A 23,894-nucleotide genomic window follows, 5' to 3' on the forward strand; every position below is an offset into this window, starting at 1 on the left:
CTGTGTGTGCGTGTGGGCTGTGTGTCTGTGTGTGCGTGTGGGCTGTGCTCAGGGCTGTGTGTCTGTGTGTGTGAGAGACAGTGTGTGTGCGTGTGGGCTGTGCTCAGGGCTGTGTGTCTGTGTGTGTGAGAGACAGTGTGTGTGTGTGTGTCTGTGTGTGCGTGTGGGCTGTGCTCAGGGCTGTGTGTCTGTGTGTGTGAGAGACAGTGTGTGTGTGTGTGTCTGTGTGTGCGTGTGGGCTGTGCTCAGGGCTGTGTGTCTGTGTGTGCGTGTGGGCTGTGCTCAGGGCTGTGTGTCTGTGTGTGCGTGTGGGCTGTGTGTCTGTGTGTGCGTGTGGGCTGTGCTCAGGGCTGTGTGTCTGTGTGTGTGTCTGTGTGTGTGTCTGTGTGTGCGTGTGGGCTGTGCTCAGGGCTGTGTGTCTGTGTTGTCTGAGGATGAGTTCAGGCTAGCAGGACATTTACATTCACATCAGAGGCTGTTGAGTGGCAGAATGGAGCAGCCGTGTGGGTGAATGCACAGCTCTCTTGTAGCGCTCATATCTTATGAGGACGCTGTGAAAGTGCTCTGATCCACAAGGTCCATGCAGACTGAAATGCTGCTTGTGCAGTAATTCGCTGTGGGAGTATAAACATGCACAAGCTTCACTCTTTATTTCAGTGAAATCCCGTTAACCAGCCATCTTCATTTAACTGCAAGACTCACAAGCTTTTCAATGCACTGTAGCTTTTGCTACAACTCAACTGCGCACGCTCTTCCGCGAAAGCAGAGATGTGCTAATTTCTGCAATATTATGTGAATGGAGCTCAGTAGTTCAGCTGCAATTCTGGAATTTTTTTTGTACATGTTTTTTTTCGAGATTGTGTCTGAATTGCAGTCATCTGTGACAGCTAAAACCCTGTGCGAACCCTCCCCCCCCCGGGGAGGGGGGACCAAGCCGAAATGCGCCCCAGGTGCGAGCGTCGGCTCAGTGAAAGACGCGGTCGTTCTGTGCCGCGGAGAGCAGGCGTCCGTCAGAGCGAGGGGGGGAAATGTAACAGCTGGAGATGACCAGGTGCGGAGAGACTGTGGTCGAGGGGCACGGTGTAATTCTTTTCCCTGGTGAACTGAGAGCGGGAGCGTGTTGCTGTTTAAAATGGCTCTGTGATTGCATGGCGCTCTTTGGATGAGGGGTGAATTGATCCACATGCCAGTCTGCTTTTTGAAAAGGTGCAGAATCTCACGCTGCTCATCTCGAACCGATTTTCAGAATGGGATGCTGGGAAATTTAAGTTGCTCTCTGTGAGAAACAAGGCTTGCTTGATAAACCAGGGGGACATTGGTTCTGCCAATGGTACGTAATCTTGTATAATCTAAGGCAGGGGTTCCAGTCTTTCCCGAAAAGGGCCGGTGTGGGTGCAGGTTTTTGTTTTAGCCCTGCACTAAGACACCTGACTCTACTTACCACAGCCTTGATTGAGGACCATGGTTAGGTACTGTGTAGTTGAATTAGTTGCTGGGCTAAATAGAAAACCTAAACCGAGTCCAGCAGGTTTCGTTGAATGAGTGGGTGATTGAGTGAGTGGTTCAGTGAGCGATTGAGTGAGTGAATGATTGCGTGGGTGAGTGCGTGATTGAGTGAGTAGTTAATGGATTGAGTGAATGAGTGAGTTGGTGAGTGCGTGATTGAGTGAGTGCTTGAGGGATTTAGTGAGTGATTGAGTGAGCGATTCAGTGAGTGGGTGAGCGAGTTGCCATACAACACGAGGTGAAATTCTTCTTGGGATTGTGCGCCATCTTGGATTTAGTTTCAAGGTTGTCCACTGTTTTGTGGCACCTTCATTGTCAGTCTCCACAGTGTTGGTGGAATAGTCTCTTCCTGGTGCACCTATCTCTCTGTCAGGAGCGTCCCTTTTATGTGCTGAGTGAGACAGATCTGGGGATATTGTCATTGTAATTAGTCTGCCCATTGAAAGGCAGCCAGTTTAATTTGGAGCGATTTTTCACGCTCTGTCTCTCCCTGCTCATAACCTCCACAGGACAAGCTACACTGTGTGTGGGTGTGTGGTGTGTGTGTGTGTGTGTGTATGCATTGTCTGTGTGTGTGGCTGGGTGTGTGGTGTCTGTGTGTGTGGGTGTGTGTAATGTGTGTGTGTGTGTAATGTGTCTGTGTGTGTGTGTGTAATGTGTGTGTGTGTGTGTGTGTGTGTGTGTAATGTGTGTGTGTGTGTGTGTGTGTGTAATGTGTCTGTGTGTGTGTGTGTATGTAATGTGTCTGTGGGTGTGTGTAGTGTGTGTGTGTAATGTGTGTGTGTGTGTGTGTGTGTATGTAATGTGTCTGTGTGTGTGGGTGTGTGTAGTGTGTGTGTGTGTGTATAATGTGCGTGTGTGTGTGTGTGTGTGTAATGTGTCTGTGTGTGTGTGTAATGTGTCTGTGTGTGTGTAGTGTGTGTGTGTGTGTATAATGTGCGTGTGTGTGTGTGTATGGTGTATATATGTGTGTGTGTGTGTGTGTAATGTGTCTGTGTGTGTGTGTGTAATGTGTGTGTGTGTGTGTGTGTGTGTGTGTAATGTGTGTGTGTGTGTGTGTGTGTGTAATGTGTCTGTGTGTGTGTGTGTATGTAATGTGTCTGTGGGTGTGTGTAGTGTGTGTGTGTAATGTGTGTGTGTGTGTGTGTGTGTATGTAATGTGTCTGTGTGTGTGGGTGTGTGTAGTGTGTGTGTGTGTGTATAATGTGCGTGTGTGTGTGTGTGTGTGTAATGTGTCTGTGTGTGTGTGTAATGTGTCTGTGTGTGTGTAGTGTGTGTGTGTGTGTATAATGTGCGTGTGTGTGTGTGTATGGTGTATATATGTGTGTGTGTGTGTGTGTGTAATGTGTCTGTGTGTGTGTGTGTAATGTGTGTGTGTGTGTGTAGTGTGTGTGTGTGTGTATAATGTGCGTGTGTGTGTGTGTATGGTGTATATATGTGTGTGTGTGTGTGTGTAATGTGTCTGTGTGTGTGTGTGTAATGTGTATGTGTGTGTGTGTGTGTGTGTGTGTGTGTCGTGTGTATGTAATGTGTGTGTGTGTGTGTGTGTGTGTGTGTAATGTGTCTCTGTGTGTGTGTGTGTGTGTGCGTGTGTGTGTGTAATGTGTCTGTGTGTGTGTGTGTAATGTGTGTTTGCGCACACATGCCCGCGCAGATCGAGACCCTACTGAAAATGTCTGGGATTAAAGTTAATCACTGGAATGCTTCCTTTAGATAACGCAGGAAGCCAGGCCTGCATCTCATTCTCCACTGCATTGTTCTAGACGGCCTCGGGCACATAAACACAGCCGGGCGTACAGTCACATTCATTTGTGCTGCGCATAATTGAGTGTCTGCTTGTCGGTTGTTTTTGCGTGGTTCCGTTTGAAGGTCACCCCCCCCCCCCCCCGCGCTTTTTCAGAAACCTCCTCGTTTCACTTGGGTCTGGTTTCTCGGCTGGAAGGAGCCCGAGAGAAAGCGCTTCGCTTCCTGTCTGTCTCGGGGCCGTCGGCTCGATGCACGGCACCGTGTCGAACGTCTTATTCTCTCAAGTGTGTTTGGAGAGGTTTATTGTCTTCCCCTCGTTAAACCTGTCATTAATTAGAGCTTGCTGCAGGTGCTTGTTAAATGATAAACATGTTCTGAGGCAGGGTGTTAAAGTGTTTAGTGGGACATAGTGAGGATTTTTCATCCATTATTGAAGGCATACTTTATGTGAGTGAAGACTTGGCTACAGGCAGTGACAGTTCCTCAACCAGAAACCGAAAGCATTTCCTCCGAACCTCACGCTCGTTAAATCATGACTGCCCAACTCTCCCAAGCTTAGGCTGACCGTTTTCTCAATGCTTCCCCTTGTGGTTTTATCGCTAAGTCTGGAGATTACTACAGGATTGTGGCAGTATTGTGAGGACGTGTGTTATCCAGCAGGGTTGTGAGGTTGTGTTTTATCCAGCAGGTTTGTGAGGATGTGTGCATTATCTGGCAGGGTTGTGAGGACGTGTGCATTACTCACAGTAGCCTAGTTAGTGTAATCACAGGGCTGGTGTATGAGGTAACACAAGCACAAGCATGGGGGCCAAGGTTGACATGATGCATTAACCCCTAAGCACCCACCCCCACCCAATATTTCTCTCCCTCTCTCCCTCCCATTCTTTTTCTTTCTCTCTTAGCCTTTCATTCTCTCATGCCCCTCCCCAAATCTCTCCCTATCCCTTCGCCTCCTTATCTCTCTCTCTCTCTCTGACCCCCCCCCCCCCCCCCCCAGTCTGTGGAAGATCACTTGCTTTTCTGGAACATTCTCAGGAAGCACTTAACCCTTCTGTCCTCTCCGGTTGCCAGAAGCTCTGGGCCGGGTGGGAGGGCAAAGATCAAACGCTGCTGATGCCCCCACTGATTGGTCGGCCTCTTAATGCACCGGAGGGAACAGCGGCGTCAACCCCCCCTGCCTCTCCCCAACCCCCCCCCAACCCTCATTAGCTGACCTCATCCATTACCCTCCTCCACGCGTCTGAATTAGCTGACCGGAGACTTGTGGGAGCGTGGCGCTTTACCGTGTCGTCCAGCACGCTAACCGCGTGCTTAGCGGAAAGCTGCTTTGTTCTCCAGGCTTGTTTACCAAAGAACGCAGCACCGAACTGTTCTCGTCTTGCTTGGACTGGATTGTTGGCCCGGGTGGTGTCTTGATGAAAGTGGTCTGGTGCTCTGCGCTGGAATACCTGCACGGGGTCTCCCCGTGTCCCATACGCAGGGAGATGAGTGGTGTGTGTGTGTGTGTGTGTGTGTGTCTGCATGTGTGTGTGTGTGTGTGTGTGTGTGTGTGTGTGCATGTGTGTGTGTGTGTGTGTGTGCATGTGTGTGTGTGTGTGTGTGTGCACGTGTGTGTGCCTGTGCGTGTGCGTGTGCCTGTGTGTGTGTGTGTGTGTGTGTGTGTGTGTGTGTGTGCACGTGTGTGTGTGTGAGATCACAGGTGTCTAACCAGACCGCACTCACATGCGTTTTTCTCCCCAGCACCACCAGCTCCACGGCGAGCAGCTGCGACACGGACTTCAGCAAGGAGGACGAGCAGCGGCTGAAGGACTACGTCCAGCAGCTGCGGAACGACCGCGCGGCGGTCAAGCTGACCATGCTGGACCTGGAGAGCGTGCACATCGACCCGCTCAGCTACGACATCAAGCCGCGCGGCGACTCGCAGCGGCTGGACCTGGAGAACGCCGTGCTCATGCAGGAGCTGATGGCCATGAAGGCAAGCGCACCGGGGCGTGGTGCAGACCGAACTGGGGCGTGGTGTAGACTGAACTGGGGCGTGGTGTAGACCGAACTGGGGCGTGCTGCAGATCGAACTGGGGCGTGGTGTAGACTGAACTGGGGAGTGGTGTAGACCAAACTGGGGCATGGTGTAGACTGAACTGGGGCGTGGTGTAGATCGAACTGGGGTGTGGTGTAGATCGAACTGGGGTGTGGTGTAGACCGAACTGGGGAGTGGTGTAGACTGAAATGGGGCGTGGTGTAGACTGAACTGGGGCATGGTGTAGACTGAACTGGGGCGTGGTGTAGACCAAAATGGGGCGTGGTGTAGACCGAAATGGGGCGTGGTGTAGACTGAACTGGGGCATGGTGTAGACTGAACTGGGGCGTGGTGTAGACCGAACAGGACCGGGGTGAGGTGTAGACTGAACGGCACCGCAGCAACAGAATACTCGTGGTGCCCTTGGACAATAGTCACCGCCCAGCTGCATCCGATATATGCTGTCTGGAATGGGGTGAATGCTCCAGGAACAGCTGCCAAAAGTTAGGCAAGGGAAACGGCTGGCCTCGGTGGGGAAGCGCCGAATCATGCATAATTCATATATACATGAATGTATGAGTAATGCGTGAATCTGAACCAAGATGGAGGAGGAACAGGCCTGTAGTGCAGCGAGAGAGGCTGTGTGGTTCTGGACATTCTCTGAGTCAAATTCACATCCCCCCCAAAATTCACTGTGTCAGCATCACACTGCAGCTCAATAGTTGCAGTTTGGGAATGCAAAATGCTCGATTTGCAGATTTTAATACCTTTGGGAGTTTTGCCCTCTTTTATATTAAAAGGTAAATATAAGAAATAATAAGGCTCTTTTTCATATACTTGTAAAGCTGTTTTTTTAAAGTCTGAAATGAAGCGTTTGTCATTACAATGAATCGGCACTGTTAAGTGACTTGGATTCAGTTTCATAATTACTTTAATTTGATCAGATAAATTGGGTTACACAGGATTCGTACAGACTATGCGTCATATTTAGCCTGTTAAAAGCAAGTGGATATGCTTGAGTATCCAGTAGACATTTTCGGTCTTAATGTTTGGTAGACGTTAAGTAAATGTTGCAGGAGGCAAGATCTTGTGATCTTGTAATTGTGTATCTTGTAAGACTCAGCTGATTGCAGTGTTTTGTGGGGCCCATTTTAAAACCGAACTTCCTAGAAAGTGGAGATTATATTCAGACACAGATTCCTGCGTCTTCTCTCTTAATCAGAACTAACCCCTCTACCTCGATGGCTGCCCTTAGAGGAGGTGTGTTCAGTGTTTACCCATCTTCTGCAAAGGAGATGAGAGCTGACCCACCTCCATCGTAATGAATGGAGAGAGCTGTGTGCAAAGACCTAGACTGGGATTGGGTTAACTCCCTAGGTAGAGTATTAACACATTCAAGGTTAGGGTACATATGGAGCCAAGATGGACACGAGATCAAAGAGTGATTTGATATGTCTGATTGAGTGGTCATGTACATGCGTGCTGAGAGTGGTCACATAATGTGCGTGTTGAGAGTGAACACGTATGTGTGTGTTGAGAGTGGTCAGGTATGTGTGTGTTGAGAGTGGTCACGTATGTGCGTGTTGAGAGTGGTCACGTATGTGTGTGTTGAGAGTGGTCACGTCACGTATGTGTGTGTTGAGAGTGGTCACGTATGTGCGTGTTGAGAGTGGTCACGTATGTGTGTGTTGAGAGTGGTCACGTATGTGCGTGTTGAGAGTGGTCACGTATGTGTGTGTTGAGAGTGGTCACGTCACGTATGTGTGTGTTGAGAGTGGTCACGTATGTGCGTGTTGAGAGTGGTCACGTATGTGCGTGTTGAGAGTGGTCACGTATGTGTGTGTTGAGAGTGGTCACGTCACGTATGTGCGTGTTGAGAGTGATCACGTGTGTGCGTGTTGAGAGTGGTCACGTATGTGCGTGTTGAGAGTGGTCACGTATGTGCGTGTTGAGAGCGGTCACGTGTGTGCGTGTTGAGAGTGGTCAGGTATGTGCGTGTTGAGAGTGGTCACGTATGTGCGTGTTGAGAGTGGTCACGTATGTGCGTGTTGAGAGCGGTCACGTGTGTGCGTGTTGAGAGTGGTCAGGTATGTGCGTGTTGAGAGTGGTCACGTATGTACATGTTGCGTGTTCTGCGCTCCGTGTGTTTTACTGTGAATGTCGTATGAGTGTTCTTGTGCTGCAAAGGCCCAATACTGCAAAGTTTGCAAAGAAAACGGTTATTGAAAGGATTTCTTAATAATAATAGATTTTTTTTTGTATCCTTTATGGTGTCTCATTGGGTCTGAGCTGTTGTTAAATTTTTTTTTTTAATGAGATCTAGGCTTTGTACTGTAGGGTCTATTAGACTTTCTGTGTTGTGTAAGGTCAGTAATATATGTATGGGTGTGTGTGTATGTGTGTGTGTGTGTGTTTGTGTATGGGTGTGTGTGTGTGTTTGTGTATGGGTGTGTGTGTGTGTGTGTATGGGTGTGTGTGTGTGTGTGTTTGTGTATGGGTGTGTGTGTGTTTTAAAGGTCAGTAAAATGTGTGTGTCAGGAGTAATGTGGATAAGAATGCTGGAGTGAACTGTGCTCAGATTGAGATGGAGTGTGTTGTGAAGGGGCTCGGTCAGGTGGCCTTGGTCTTGGCTGTTCACGGGCACTGTTGGTGTTCCAGTGCTTGCCTCATCGATCCAGAGAAAGGTGAACGGGCTGTCGATGATGTCACCGCGGTCATTTATTTTCAGAGTGGCTGCTTAAGTAGCGTGGGTGTTGGGTTTTTTAAACAGTCCTTTGATGTATTTATGGTTTTACAATGAAAGACAGTCATTTAAAGGCTGTGTTTGTGGTGCAGTGAAAGGGGTGGGTATAGGCCATGTGATTGACTGTGTGATTGGGTGAACTCGTGCAATCGGGACGCGTGATTGGGTGAGCCTGTGCGATCGGGCTGCGTGACTGGGTGAACCCGTGTGATGGGGCCGCGTGATTGGCTGAACCCGTGAAATTGGGCCGCGTGATTTGGTGAGCCTGTGCAATCGGGTCACGTTATTGGCTGGATCAGTGCGATCAAGCCGTGCGATTGGCTGACCCTGGCTCCTCCCTGTGGCGCAGGAGGAGATGGCGGAGCTGAAGGCGCAGCTGTACCTGCTGGAGAAGGAGAAGAAGGCGGTGGAGCTGAAGCTGAGCACGCACGAGGCCCAGGAGCAGGCCTACCTGGTGCACATCGAGCACCTCAAATCCGAGGTGGAGGAGCACCAGGAGCAGCGCATGCGATCGCTGGGCTCCACGGGCTCCAGCGGGAAGGTAGGCCTCAGCCCCGCCCCCACACCTGCTTCAGCACCGCCCACACCCAACTACCCCTAACCCTAACCCTAACCCAGCCCGGCCCACAACCACACCAGCCCTGCCCACACCTGCATCAGCCCCACCCACAACCACACCATCCCCGCACACAACCACCTCAGCCCTGCCCAAAATACCTCAGCCCCACCCACACCACCATCAGCCCCACCCACAACCACACGAGCCCCGCACACAACCACCTCAGCCCTGCCCAAAATACCTCAGCCCCACCCACAACCACACGAGCCCCGCACACAACCACCTCAGCCCTGCCCAAAATACCTCAGCCCCACCCACAGCTCCATCAGCCCCACCCACAACCACCTCAGCCCTGCCCCACTTAGATTCTGCCCCATGCACACTGTTAGCCCCGCCCGCACCCCTGCATTTTAAAAAATTTTTCCTTGCATTTAATTGTGAGTGAAAGGTAAGGACAAGGGTTGATGGAATCGAGGCTTGTGTGTGTGTGCCTTTAAATCGGTACTCCGGTTCCTGTGCTGCGAGACGGCACTTTTGCAATGCCCCATGGGAAATCCCGCCCCAGTCAGCACAGCGCCAGCCGCTCTCTCGTGCTTTTGCTAAACCCGCCACCCGGAAGGCCAGTTAAATTTACTGGATTGGTTGAAGTCATTTACTGGTTGCCGTAGTAACGAGTGAATCAGGATTATATCAACCCTGTGAATGGTGGAGCTACTACATGCTGTCAATCACACAAAACCCACCGATTGGCTCAGACTGGCAAGTCACTGATTGCGGTGTCTGCCTGTGTTCCTTCCTACTACCTTCCCCCCCCCCCCCCCCCCACACCAAATACTAAAGGTGCACCCCGAGCTTTGCTACAAGATCGAGCTTGGCGTTCGGAACAATCAGTGATGATGACGCGGGGCGGCGAGGCATCGATTCGGGCGTTACCGTTACTCACAGCGCGGCGCGGACGCACGAATTACGATCGAGAACCCAGTCAGACCTGCCGTAAACATCCTGCCACGCGCGGAGGCAGACGGGCGCTGCTTTTCTGTTCATTCAGTTATTTCTTTTTTTACATACGTCCTTTTTGAGCTGAAAAGAGGCCTCCTGGTTCACAGCGGAAGTGGCGTGTTGCTCTGACCCTTTCTGGCCAGCTGCTGGTGATGTGGCCTGCGAGTGAGAGCCTGTGAGGTCTTTCTTAACGAATGAAAGTGTTGGGCGTTTGCCGAACGTCTGTGTCTGTTAATGAGGAGCGAATACGAGGCGCTCTGGGATTCGGGGCCCTCTGTTCCCCCCGTCCCAGACGGAAGCGGGACGACTCCGGAAAAGCCGCGGTCTTATTTCAGAAACCCGACACCACCTCCCTCCTCTCCTCCTCCTCCTCCTTCGCCTCCTCCTGCATCTCCTCGCAGCTTTCTTTCCTGAGCCTCTCCCTCCATACAGACCCACCAAAACGAATCACTGCAGAGCCCAGCCTCCGTCCCAGCCCCAGCCATCCGGGCGACCTCTCTTAGGGAAGAGCCTCCAGGCCCCACCCTGTCCAACCTGGCAACCTTTCTGAAAGGAAGAGACTCGAGTCCCAGCCCAGCCAACCTGGCAACCTTTCTTAAAGGAAGAGCTTTGAGTCTCAGCCCTGCCAACCTGGCAAGATTCCTCCAGCGAAACCCCACGAGCAGTTTGATGGGGCGGGGGTTGGCACAAATTGATCTTGCGTAAATCCCGATAACATGGTGGCTGCATCTCCCTCTCTGCATCCTTTCTTTTTCTCTAGTTTTTTCCCTCCTTCCATGATGTAGCTGATAAATGCACCCCCTGCAGCTCGGGTTTGATCCCTGGAAGAGGCTCAGTCTCTGTTGCTATGAACACGAAAATCTCCAACTGTCAATCTAAGCTGATTGAGGTGTAGATATCAAGCAATTTGGCCTGCCCCCCCACCCCCCCCACCCACACTCCCTGGGGCAATCCTCCTCTTCTCCTGCTTCAGATCTTTATGGCTTTTTGTAAATGCTTAAACAGCCTGTGTGATTACATCATTTACAGCGTGTCTGTCGATAACACACGCGCACACACACACACCTCCCCACTCACACAAACACACACCTCCCCACACATACACACGCACACACACACACCTCCCCACACATACACACGCACACACACACACCTCCCCACACATACACACGCACACACACACACCTCCCCACACATACACACGCACACACACACACCTCCCCACACATACACACGCACACACACACACCTCCCCACACACACATGCACACACACACACCTCCCCACACATACACACGCACACACACACACCTCCCCACACACACACACACACACACACACACACACACGCACACACACACACGCACACCTCCCCACACACACACACACACACACGCACACCTCCTCACACACACACCTCCCCACACGCACACACACACGCACACACGCACACCTCCCCACACACGCACACCTCCTCACACACACACCTCCCCACACGCGCACACACACACACACACGCACACACACACACCTCCCCACACGCACACACACACGCACACCTCCCCACACACACCTAAACCTAAAACAGCCTCTTGAACTTGTGGGGACCAGCAAAAAGTCCCCACCTTGCGTAGTTTTCCTCATCTTTCTATCCTTGTGGGGACATTTGGTTCTCACAAGATAGTAAAACATGCCGACACACACCTCCTCACACACACAAACACACACCACATGAGCACACACACACCCCACACACAAACACACACACACGCACCCCACACAAGCACAAACACACACACACCCCATCCTCGATTGTAAAAGGTGCTTCTCTTAAAATCCGTCCAATATTTTTTGTAACCGTAGAAACTGACTGTGGTTGTATCGTCCACTTCATATTTTTGGGTAAAAGGCCCCCCTCACCCCCCTCCCCCTCCCCCCCACTCAGTGTTAGGTCATCACACTTTGTCAGGGCTGATGGTGAGAGCCATTTATCATGCTGAGGGCATAATATCCATGCATGTGTTTCACTGAACTATGAAGGTTAGTCATCGTCTTGAAAGATCTACAGGATTTTTATTTATTTATTTTTTTCAGATTTTATCGTCTAAAGCATTTTGGTTTAAAGTTACTAAAGTGTTTCAGATGCTTACTTGACCTAGTTCTGGTGGGAAACCAGTTTCTGTTTCAGTTCTTTCTCTTTTCTAACACTGAACTCAGGAGAAAATTATTCGTTTCACAGAGCGTCCTTTATAGAATTCACATAATTCCGCAGCCGAACTCAGACTGTACTTGAAAAGAAATGAAACATCCTATGTTATTGATTTGACAGCATCCCTGTTTTGAGTTTTTTTTTTTTTGAATGGATCACTGCACAGAATTTGGGGGTGGGGAAAATAGCTACTTAGTGCCACCTTGTGGAAACGATATGCTACTAATTGTGTAGAGCAATTCTGACTGCTGGCTGTATTGTAAGACTTTGTGTATTGTGATGAGGGGTGGTGTGGATTTGGCATGTTATTGATTTGGTGGTGCTTCAAAGGGAAAGGAGGTGTGTATCGTGTCCTTTGTCGTACGGACATTCTGGTGAATCCGGTGGAGGTGGGAGGTTGAGTGAGGCCTGGCTGCTTTCAGGCTCGAGTCATGACTGAACCCAGCTGTGAGTTCCTGAGCCTCCATGGTGACACATCATGTCTGACCCCCCCCCCCCCCCCCCCCCCCCCCCCCCCCCCCCCAAAGAGAAGACAAGGTTCCAAGAAGTCTGTTTCTAAGACGGTTTCAGGAAATTGACGCTGAGACGCTGTGACACTCATTCCGTTAATTCTGGCCTGGCTCTGAGGATGTTACATTCACAAGTGTGCTGTTGCTGTCTTAAGCTGTTCCAGCTCCTCGATGTGTTGTTTTATTCACCAGGCGCATGCAGCGATTGGGTTATTCTCCTGAACTGTCGCAGGCTGATTTGTGACCTTTGTCGTCGATGTGTTGTTTTTCTCACCAGGATGGCGGAGACGGCGGCTCGCCCGCTGTCACGCTGGCTGACCTGAGAACGCACAGCGACAGCGACCTGGCGGCGGAGCTCACCAGCGCACTACGGCGGTAAGCCCTCCCGACCGCTGCCGCTTCCCGGTCTTACCGCATTTCCTTTTGTGCGTGTGTGCGTGTGCGTGTATGCATGTGTGCGTGCTTGTGTGTCTGTCTGTCTTTATTAATTATTTCCTTGCTCTGTGTGTATGTGTGTGTGTGTGTGCTTGTGTGTCTGTCTGTATTTATGAATTATTTCCTTGCTCTGTGTGTGTGTGTGTGTGTCCGTGTGCTTGTGTGTGTGTGCCTGTGTGTGTGTGCGTGTGTGCGCGTGTGCGCACGTCTCAGAGAGAAGAAGCTGAAGAGTCGGGTACAGGAGCTGGTTGCTGCGCTGGAGAGGCTCACCAAGAGCAGCGAGGTCCGGCACCAGCAGTCCGCCGAGTTCGTCAACGACCTGAAGAGAGCGAACAGGTGAACCGCTGTCCCAGCACCACCAAACACACGCCCAAAACCTCACCAAAACGCCCAAAACCTCCCCAGAAACATGCCCCAAACCTCCCCAAAAACATGCCCCAAACCTCCCCAAAAACATGCCCCAAACCTCCCCAAAAACATGCCCCAAACCTCCCCAAAAACATGCCCCAAACCTCCCCAAAAACATGCCCCAAACCTCCCCAAAAACATGCCCCAAACCTCCCCAAAAACATGCCCCAAACCTCCCCAAAAACACGCCCCAAACCTCCCCAAAAACACGCCCCAAACCTCCCCAAAAACACGCCCCAAACCTCCCCAAAACGCCCCAAAACCTCCCCAAAAACACGCCCAAACCCTCCCCAAAACGCCCCAAAAACACGCCCCAAACCTCCCCAAAATGCCCCAAAACCTCCCCAAACCTCACCAAAAACACGCCCCAAACCTCCCCAAAACGCCCCAAACCTCCCCAAAACGCCCCAAAACCTCCCCAAACCTCCCCAAACCCTCCCCAAAAACACGCCCCAAACCTCCCCAAAACGCCCCAAAAACACGCCCCAAACCTCCCCAAAACGCCCCAAAACCTCCCCAAAACTTCACCAAAAACACGCCCCAAACCTCCCCAAAATGCCACGCGTTCGGAATTTGTGTGTTAAAGTACCGGCAAATTCTGCCCACTAGTGGGCACTTGTGGGAACTGCAGTCTCCTCAGTCAGTCAGTAATTCTTAGAAAGACTCCCACTCCCCCTTGTGAATTATGTGCGCTCTGCAATAGCACAGTGTAATGGACTGTATTTCTCTCGTGATTGGACGACAGCATTTGACTGATGGCACTTTCCTTATTGGCACCAGTTGTTTTTTTTTCCAGGCTGTGGTTTTTCCATGTAAATTTATGGCCCTTTTTTGAGGGGTGGGGGGGGCGCAGAGTCGATGGGCGGGTCCTTGATTAGCTGAGTGCGTTCACAGAGCAAACTGACGCTCGTAAAGCAGAATGAGGAATGGCATCCGCGGCCAGATTGACTGCCATCTTAATCCCATCAGACCTTTATCCCCCCTTTGGGGATGGGCCCCAACCGCCTTACAGGTCCACCAACCAATCCAGTTTCATTACATCTCTGTTGATCCCATTAGAGTCCCTTATTTCAGAACGCTGGCAAGATGGCTGCAGATCTGCTGCTCGGCGATAAAAGCCGGGTTTCGTATCCTTGTACGGAGACGCTCGGTCGACGCTCTGTCTGCTCAACGCTGGACCCGGTTTATACTCAGCCCGGTTCGCACCCAGTCCGGGTGACGCTCAGTCCGGTTCACAGCCGTTTTTGGTGCTGCTCAGTCCGGTTCACAGCCGTTTTTGGTGCTGCTCAGTCTGGTTAATGCTCAGCCCGGTTGGCGCAGGTGACGCTGTGGCAGTATGACCCGTTTCTTTGTGCGTCTGATTGCAGGGGTGCGGAAGGGGCCCCCGTACCTCGTTTTTGGATTTCATGCCAAATTCTGCTTGTGCTTATTTAGTCAGCCCAAACATGTACATGATCTAACATTTGTGTTGAATTTAGTGGTCCAAAACACAAAAGCAAGTCCACATCTGAATGGTTGAAAAGAAACAAATTAAAAGTTTTGCAGTGGCCTAGTCAAAGTCCTGACTTGAACACAGAGATGCTGTGGCGGACCTGAAACAAGCAGTCATGATTAAAAACCTACCGATCTGAATTAAAGCAGTTCCGCAAAGACGAGTGGGCTATATCACAAATGCGTTTTGTGTTTACCTAGGTTCCCTTTGTCTGATACATTTTGTCTAAAGATCTGAAACAATTCAGTGTGGCTAATAAGCAAAAATAAATAAACAAGAAATCAGGAAGGGAGGAAATACTTTTGTACAGTAGTGTAAATGAATAAAGCTTAGCTTATTGAATGAAGCTTTGCTAATTGAATAAAGTTCAGCTTATTGAATAAATGTTAGCTAATTGAATAAGGATTAGCTAATTGAATGAAGATTTGCTAATTGAATAGTATTAGCTCATTGAGGCAGGGGTAATTGGTGGAGGCAGAAACCTGCGCCTAAACGAGGCAGTGACCCGTGCAGGGGGAACCCCGCCCCCTTCTGATCTAACGGCGGTGAATCTGGGCCCTCCTCCCGCAGCAACCTGGTGGCGGCGTACGAGAAGGCCAAGAAGAAGCACCAGAACAAGCTGAAGAAGCTGGAGTCCCAGATGATGGCGATGGTGGAGCGGCACGACACGCAGGTGCGCATGCTGAAGCAGCGAATCGCGCTGCTGGAGGAGGAGAACTCCCGACCCCACACCAATGAGACCTCGCTCTGAGCCCCGGGGGGCGGGGCTACGGACCCGCGGCGGGGAGAACGTCCCGCCTCCGCAGAGCGCCCATGGAGACGGAGGGGCGGCTCGCGCCACAGGAAGTGACCTCATCGTGTCTCCTCCCACAGGGCTTCGTGCTTCAGGTTTTTCCGCTGTGACGGCGCACGACCACAAGGGGGCGCCCTCCCCTGTGCTACCCCCTCCCACAGTCCGTCAAGGACACACACACACACGCACAGTTTTGCTCAGCTTCTCCAACTGAAAGTATTGCATCACTTCCTGGAGAGATTAGGACTAGTACAGTAGCACACACATCTCTGGGTGGCTTTGGAGTTTGAGTGACAGCTGCCAGTCATTGCTGGAGACTAATATTAACCTCATTTATTCATCTCTGATCTGTTTCTCTGAAGACTGCAGGTTGAGTATTTTCCTATTGTAGGAAGTGCTGACTGATAAATGGACCTTTGGAATGTTCTGGTAAATATACAGCTGTAACCCCCCCCCTCCCCCCAATCCTTTTCATTATTTTCCACCTATCATTTACTACTTCAGTATGCATAACCTTACTTTAGTTTCCTTTCCATTTGAAGTGTTGACTGCAGTATGTTTTTAAACCCGTTTTTTAATCCAATTCCTGTTGGGAAACGTCGGAGTTTGGCACCCGCACCCGCACCCGCACCCGCACCCGCACCCGCGGTCCCCTCGGCTCATACGAGCTCCTCTGGTCACGTTTTTTTAACTTCTGGCTGTTATTTCTTTCCACGTGGAGTGGAGAAGGATCTCTGTTCTCACTGCAGTAATGGCTGCCGGGGGTTCTCTCCACATCTGTACATGTTCCGTTTTTAAGATTTTATTTACGTGGTGCCTGGCATGCCCCATGGGTCAGTCCTAGGGTTCAGCTGCTGTTCATCCTACTCAAAGTCCATTACTTGGGGCTGTCTGCATGCATGAAGTGGGGTGGAGTCAAAAAAAAACCTGGGATCAGCCAATCGGTGTCAGTTCATTAGCATACCTAGCAGTAACTGGCACTACAGAAACAGCTGTTGCCGTCAATCGGTTGGATCACATCCTCTCTACGTCTCCATGGAGATTTCCGTTTATTTTGGGTCTCTTGCTCTGGGTAGGTGTTATGATTATTGCTCTGGATTTCATGATTTTCATATTCATATTCTCCCTGGACACCCAGCTCTACTCGGTAACCAGGCAATGTGTTGAAGATGAGGTTGGAAAAGAGCTTGGCCTTAATGACAGGGTTGGCTTTTCAGTTTTCAACAGAACTAAGTGTCTTTAACTACTCAAACTCAGCAATACGAAGCTAATGGTTTTCCTGAAACCTGAGCACCTTTTCAATTCAATAAAAACAATAAATTTTAAATGTTAACTTTGCTTCGCAAAACAAAATTAAGTAGAATGATTGATAACAGTATTATGTAAGCAAACAGATCGGTTATTATTGCATATAGGAACAGCTTATCTTACAAAACACCAGACCAACCTTAACAGTGTAAATACATTTTGAATGTAGCATTGATTTATTTTTCAGATGAAATATGCAAAAAAAAAAAACATTATTACTATGTATATGTGGTTATTACAGTGGCTTATCTGCGAATAGGTGAAAAATTTCCCAGCTGAAACTGTGAAGAGGTTTGTATTTTCAGTAAAAACACAGTACCTCCTTAAAACAGAATGACAAATTATCATAAAACAGCAATTCTGGGGAATTTTATACCAGTTAAGTCAGATAATCAGTATTAAAAACAGTATGTATTGCACACAGAATGTGTATATATGATTAGGTCATAGACATAATAAACAAAAAGTACAAGAGCAATGTGACTAAAATGATTTTCCTGAAGGTAAACGTTACCAGTCCTTCGGCTCCAGCGGACTGTGGTAGCATGGTGGGTCTGTGACATCATATAATGACATCATCATCGCTGGTGACATAACTTATAAAGTACCATTTATGTTTCTGATTTTTTTTTTTTTTGCCGACTAAGCCTAATCATTTCCTTTTTTGTGCACACGCACCTGTTGTGTTTAGCCAGCTTCTATCTGTTTCACTGATCATATAACTTGCCTGTCTTTCGATCCTGGCTGACACGAACCAGGTTCTGACCAATCAGACACTTCTGCTGTCCTGTACCCCAAGGAACACGGTCTTAAATTCCCAGTGCCATTTTGAATGCTGCATCGATCGTTGCTCTTTTCTTGCTAAGAGACGATCTGTTAGATTTTTCCTATGTTCTCGTGCGGTGCATTTCATCATCTTACTTCTCGTTTAATTTGTGAGCGTTTACGAATGAAGCCATCCTTCGTGAAAAGGTTTTGACAGTTATAGTATCCGCACCCTGAGGAGCATGTAAATTTGATGGTTAAGAGGATTAATAAAATTCTCTTCGTCTTAGAACTTCCTTAAATAATCTGATGCTTTTTAACGGGAGCTCTAAACTTGCATCCAGGTTTTATTGTAGCCTAAAAAAATAAAAAAGACAAACCCTCATCTAATACAGAAGTATTTGGCAGTTCAAAGATTGTTTCTTATTGATTGGATTAAAAATAACTATTTTGTATTGTATTGTATTGTATTGATTGTATTCTGGAGCTGTGAGTATTGAGGTGGTAATTAGCTCTCTTGTAGCTTTTTACCGAGCGGTTTTCACAGTGGCAAGGAGCCCTATTGAAACCCCCCAACCAACGCAGCATGGCCATGTAGGCACGGGCGCACACTGACATCCACGACCAGAAGCTCAGCCACGTGCCTACAAGTCGACCTCCACCTAATATTAAAAGATATAGCCTAGAAGTTTGCTTCCTTAAGAGTCCTTTACCTGTAAAGGTGCCTGCGGCCGTTGGTGTAAACGGAGCCAGCACATCACCGCTTGGTTCCTCTGGCCAGTTCTGAGCTCTTTTTAGCATTAATCCCACGTTGGTTCCTCTGGCCAGTTCTGAGCTCTTTAGTATTAATCCCACGTTATGCTCTTTCGCAGAAACATTGCCGCCTCATTGATCCAGTGAATGAGGAGAATTGTAATACGTGCAATTCCTGTTGCCATGATCCTGTTTTTTTTTGTTTTTTTTTTCCCCTTCCCCTTGGAGGGAGGTGAGGAGAGAAGATGAGGGAGTGAGGCGGTGGTTTGGTGACTTTACCTAAATTGCACAGATCTGTTTTTGAATCAAATCTTTGCAATCATTTTTTTTTTATTTTAATACAGAATGTATTTGTTTATATAATATTGAAATAAACTGATTTCAAAAGAAGGGGTTGTCCAAAAGTGTGTGCCGGTATGTTTTAGCTTCAGAAGTTTTGTATTTGTCTGAGTGTCTGTACCTCTGTGTGTGTGCGCGTGCGTGCATTCGTGTGTGCGTGCGTGTGTGTTTGTGTGTGTCTCGTGTTGAGAGAATGTGTTCTTCCTGGTGCTTCAGTGTTATGGCGCTGATATGAGAATGTTAGCCCGGTGAATGTGTCCCTGTGCTTTGATTTAGTGACATTAGGTTTGGCTAAATGGGAAAATGTATACTTGATGGCCATTCCTTTTGATAAAATAATTTGAAATGAAGTCCGAATGTCCAAACAGGACTAATTTGGGACTTTGAGTAGGTGGGTCAAAACCTTAGGAAACACAGAAAAGAACCCAATGGCCTTATATGTAGAGTCACTGGTCCAGTGGAGAGGACACAATGAGACGATGAAAGGCATTAATATTCAAGGGGAGGAACATAAGATTAAGATCATAAGATCGCATTATATGCAGACGATGTGCTGCTATACTTAGAAGAATCCACCCTCTCATTTTCAGAATTAATGATGTTTCCCAAAGGGGGTTTGGCAGTTATATACTGAATACCCAAAAGACTCAAGTTTTAACTTTCAATTATTAACCTTTAAATTATTAATTATAAACCTTATTAAGCAAATTGTTTAAAAATAAAATTGATGGAAACTATAACCCCCGTTATGGGCCCCCCAGGTAATGTTGTGCCCCCCCCCCCCCCCCCCCTTGGGTGACGTTTCCTCCTGAGCTGTGCTTTACAATTGCTTTCCAGACGGAATGAAAAGAAACTTAAAACCCCAAAATGAGCCAGTTTGGGAATAACAGAAACATTATTCCTTGGTTGCTTAAAATGCAAAGAAGCTGAGCTCCTGGAAAGTGGTGGATACAGGAAAAACGATAAGAGAAGAAAAGGAATGTGACTCATAGAAGAAGCCGAAGGAAGGTATGGATTACCACAGGAAAAGAATGTTTTTTTAAAGGCTGCAGTAACATTTCAAACCACTAGATGGAAGGAGAGTTCTGTCAGTAACATTTTGCCAGGTCTATTTGCTTGTAGACTTTTGAGTGTGAGTTTGAGAAGTGTCTCTCGAGGGCAGCCGTGGCCTACCTGCCCTTTCTAGAGGACCCCGCCCTGCAGGAACGCAGCGTTGACGGGCAGAAACGTGGACAAATCCGCCTTCAGAGCTGTCACTAGGAGGCGGGTCTATTCATTTGTCAGTTAACCAACAAAACAAATAACAATTTTACCAATCTGCACAGTACATTTGTACAATTTCTAATGAACACACACACACACACACACACACATAAACATATATTCTACATTTTCTTGCTTTTTCCTGCTTTTTTCTGAACCGTAGACTCATAGATCATACACATTCCTGAGATTTAAAAAAAAAACATCTTTTCATCCTTACCTTACTCTACTTGTCATGGATAAAACCCTCCTTGGGTGTATGTAGGTAGGTCTGTTTATTGATGGCATTCAAAGCAGTGAAATTAACCCCCTTACCCTTTCCCTCCCCCCTTCCCTTCCTCATGAGTTCATGGTGATAACCGCAGCCATCGTACTACGATGGGATTGGCTGCTGTGGCACACAGGTAGCACACAGTGGCCAATGACTGCAAAGTTAAACTACCGAAAACTGATATTTCTTAGTTTCCTGTCCTTTTTGACTGAGTGCTCTGTCAGTAGAACCACAGATACTTTACGCTGTCCAGATACTCAGCTCCTGCGTTACTTGTGTCCCCTCAGCTTCTTAACCATAGGAGGATCTTAACTACAGGAGGATCTTACATTTAGGAGGATCGTAACTGTAGGAGGATCTTTACAACTACAGGAAGATCTTAACTTTAGGAGGTTCCAGTATAATAGCCTGAGATCATGCGGAAAAAAGGTTTGCCATGGTATTTTACTTCTACGTCACGTCTCTTCAGGACAAGTAGGGCTTCAACAGAGGGGAGGCGGTCCTCACAACATTAAAAACAGATCAGAGTATTTATTGGGTGAGGAACTGGGAGCGGACCTTGCCCTCTCTTAATAGACGTACACTTGCTGGGAGAGCCGACTGTCTGTTGACAGAGACTGTTCCAGGTATGACGGATGCCATAAAAAGTTTGAAATGAAACTCGCATTGTAGCTGTCCTCTTATTGGTCACAAACACCACCATAAATCTATGCAGTCATTCCTTTTCAATGCAATGACAAATTCAGGAAATGCACATATTCGTCATTGAGAGTATTTATATCCGTGTCAGGTGAACCATGTAGGAATTACAGCCCTTTTTTGTACATAGGTTCCCCCGTTTTAAGGCCTACCAATGTTTTATACACAACCATGTCTCCCGACTACTGTAATTTATCAACAAGTATGGGCTCACAATTAAAAATGGGAGCTGGACCCTACAGGTAGGCTATTTCTACCAGCTGTACCATTTCTACATCATGATGGGAGGTACAGCAGGTAAAGTGCACGTGAAAGACCCCGATGTAGGGATATGCGGAAAGATTTTCACCGGAAGGGATGTGACGCGATCTCTCGTGGTCCACGCCTCGTGAACACTCACACATTCCGTCTTAACGCGGAGCTGCGTTGGGCTGTATCAGTGCTGTAGGCTACTTTAATTTCAGGGAGTGTCTGTTGAGACTGAGTCGGGGGAGAAAACCCAGAGATGATTTCTTATTTATTTTCCCATCGTTCTATCACTCGTCTCAAATTAATTTAAGGATATTCAGCTGCTTGGAAATATTTTCATAACATTAGAAAATCTGCTATTTGACTTGAACAGAAAGCAAGTTTTTTTTTTTTTTTTTGTAAAGAAACGCTATGGAAAAAAAAGGATAAAATCATTTCCACAACTGTCTGTTAATCTGAGATTTTTAGAGGGACTGAAGTGGTGGGAAAAGGTCGCTAATGGGGGCTGTCACAGAGCCTAAATCACGGTTTGATAGCATAAACTCGGCAGCTGTGTTTCATACCGAAGGTTGGCTCCAGTCAGAACCGATTCACAAAAGGAGCCTTGTTTTCTGGGGGAAATTATGTACGGCACGGGTTTCCCAAACTCGGTCCCGAGGCCTACTCTGGCCACGCTGGTTTCTGTTCCAGCCAGACTCCTGGCCCATTTAAGGTTACTGGAAACATGTGTTCCGCTTCCCTCGTAATTATGCGCTCCCGCTGATTCGAACACAATGCACGCGTCTGTCCCGTTCGCCATTCGCTTCGGGATCGAATGTCCGTTTCAGCACAAGAGCTTTTGTGACCCGCGGTCCGCACTTTCAGAACCCCACAGTTTTTACCTGCAAACCAATCACTTGGTCTATGGATGAACTGCTTAAATCATTCTGTCCCCTCTTTCTAAGCTACTCGTTTTCCACATAGCATATTATTAGCATAGAAATAATTATTTTTCTGACTGAAGGTGAATATATTTTAATACACTGACTTTTCTAGGCTGAATCCTTATCACTAATAAGAAAAAAAGTGTCTAATTGAAAATAATTGATTTGTTACACTTTAAACCTGGAACAAAACCAGCTTGGATGGGGAGTTTGAGAGCCGCAAACTCTAGGAATAACGGCATGTTCTGTTGCACAGTAAGCCAGCTGAAACTTGCAGTTGTATGAGAAACACAATCTGAAATACAGTAAGGTTGGATGCTAAATGCACATTCTCATTTTTATACAATCTGCCCTTCTTCCCTGAGAATCCGATGAGCTTCTGCCCCAGAATGTATTTCTAAAGATGTGTTTGTTTAATACGCTGTGTGGTCAAGTTCTGATTTATTTTCGCGAACAGAACTTACCCGCCAATGTCAGGGGGTCTAATTATAGCCTCGACCTTTGCGGCGCTCGTTTGACACTCAGCTGATTGGACAGTAGAATTAGTGACACTGTCCTTTCTCTGGGGAGGAAGAGGGATGCTCAGCACACGTGAAAGACACTCCTGGGGATGTACTTCGTTAGATTTAACAAGCACACACCAAGGCAAGCGTCCTCATAAGGGTAATTCATGAATGCTGGGTACCTCCAGACATAACATAATATAATGACAGGAACAGGCCGTTCAGCCCAACAATGCTTGCCATTTTCCTAACTGAATTAGTGCTCTGATTACTTGATAGTATCTAACACTGCATCAAGCCTCGTCTTGACAATCCCCAGAGTATCTGCCTCTACTACACGACCCTGCAGGCTATTCTACACATTGACTACTCTCTGTGTGAAAATGTTTTTCCTAATGTCTGCATGGAATCTACCTTTTTTAAATTTCCATTTACGTCCCCTCTTTCTACTAACAGAACTCAACCTGAAAAATCTCTTGTAGTTCACTTTGTTGATCCCCTTTATGAATTTAAAAGCCTCAATCAAATCACCCCTGAGTCTCCTTTTACTAAGCTTGAAGAGTTTAGGCACTTTTTCTCAGGTTTGTGTTTTTTTTTTTTTAATATTATTTTTTATTGAGTGCCTTGTGCCTTTGAGCTCATTTTCACTTGTGACCCGCGGTCCACACTTTCAGAACCTCACAGTTTTTACCTGCAAACCAATCACTTGGTCTGTCGATGAACTGCTTAAATCATTCTGTCCTCTCTTTCTAAGCTACTCGTTTTCCACATAGCATATTATTAGCATAGAAATAATTGTTTTTCAGACTAAAGGTCCTAAAATGAATATATTTTAATACACTATGACTCTTCTAGGCTGAAGCCAATCACCAATAATAAAAAAAGTGTCTAATTGAGCTCATTTCCACTTGTGCCGCTGGTCACGGTGCCGCGGGCGAGGCAGACGAGCACGTTTGCTCTCCCGCCTCCCCCGTCTCGTGACCATAAAACGAGTTTTGAAGCGGCCGGGGCGAGAGTTCAGCTCGCCGTGCGCTGGGTATCGATGACGTGGGGCGTACCTGTAACCGCGCAGGGCACTGAAGGGTGGCTCAGTTAGCGTAGCCGCCTGACCGCCAACTCTCATCACACCCGGAAGTGGAACAAAAGTGCGAAACACACATGGTTCCCAAAATGGTGGCTTTTTATTTGAAGCTTCTGACTGCATTTTTTTTTTGTGAAAAACACTACAGAGGGTGAACTAGCAGCTTATAGTAAACTGCTCAAATCTGTGTCTTTGTGTAGCGGTGTGTGTGTGTGTGTGTTCGTGTCTGTGTTTATGTGTGTGTCCTAGGTCACAGAATGTGGCCCACATAGAGGTCCCCAAAACTCAGTAGAAGCGTTAAATTGTCACAGCATGAAAAAAAAA

The 23,894-nt window shown here is 47.9% G+C and overlaps 1 protein-coding gene across 4 annotated transcripts in view; it reads left to right on the forward strand.

The window, feature by feature from the left end:
- Nucleotides 1-18,632, forward strand: part of mcc (MCC regulator of WNT signaling pathway) — a 90,224-nt gene extending 71,592 nt beyond the window's left edge. For all 4 annotated transcript variants that reach the window (XM_035391957.1, XM_035391958.1, XM_035391961.1 and 1 more), the window contains 5 exons: nucleotides 4,993-5,227; nucleotides 8,362-8,553; nucleotides 12,566-12,663; nucleotides 12,937-13,059; nucleotides 15,194-18,632. In XM_035391957.1, coding sequence (XP_035247848.1) covers nucleotides 4,993-5,227; nucleotides 8,362-8,553; nucleotides 12,566-12,663; nucleotides 12,937-13,059; nucleotides 15,194-15,374 — 829 coding nt within the window. In that variant the 3' untranslated portion in view covers nucleotides 15,375-18,632. The remainder of the gene's footprint in view (nucleotides 1-4,992; nucleotides 5,228-8,361; nucleotides 8,554-12,565; nucleotides 12,664-12,936; nucleotides 13,060-15,193) is intronic.
- Nucleotides 18,633-23,894: the final 5,262 nt, after the last annotated feature.

This window comes from Anguilla anguilla, chromosome 14, assembly GCF_013347855.1.
Source record: "Anguilla anguilla isolate fAngAng1 chromosome 14, fAngAng1.pri, whole genome shotgun sequence".
Classification (NCBI taxonomy): domain Eukaryota; kingdom Metazoa; phylum Chordata; class Actinopteri; order Anguilliformes; family Anguillidae; genus Anguilla; species Anguilla anguilla.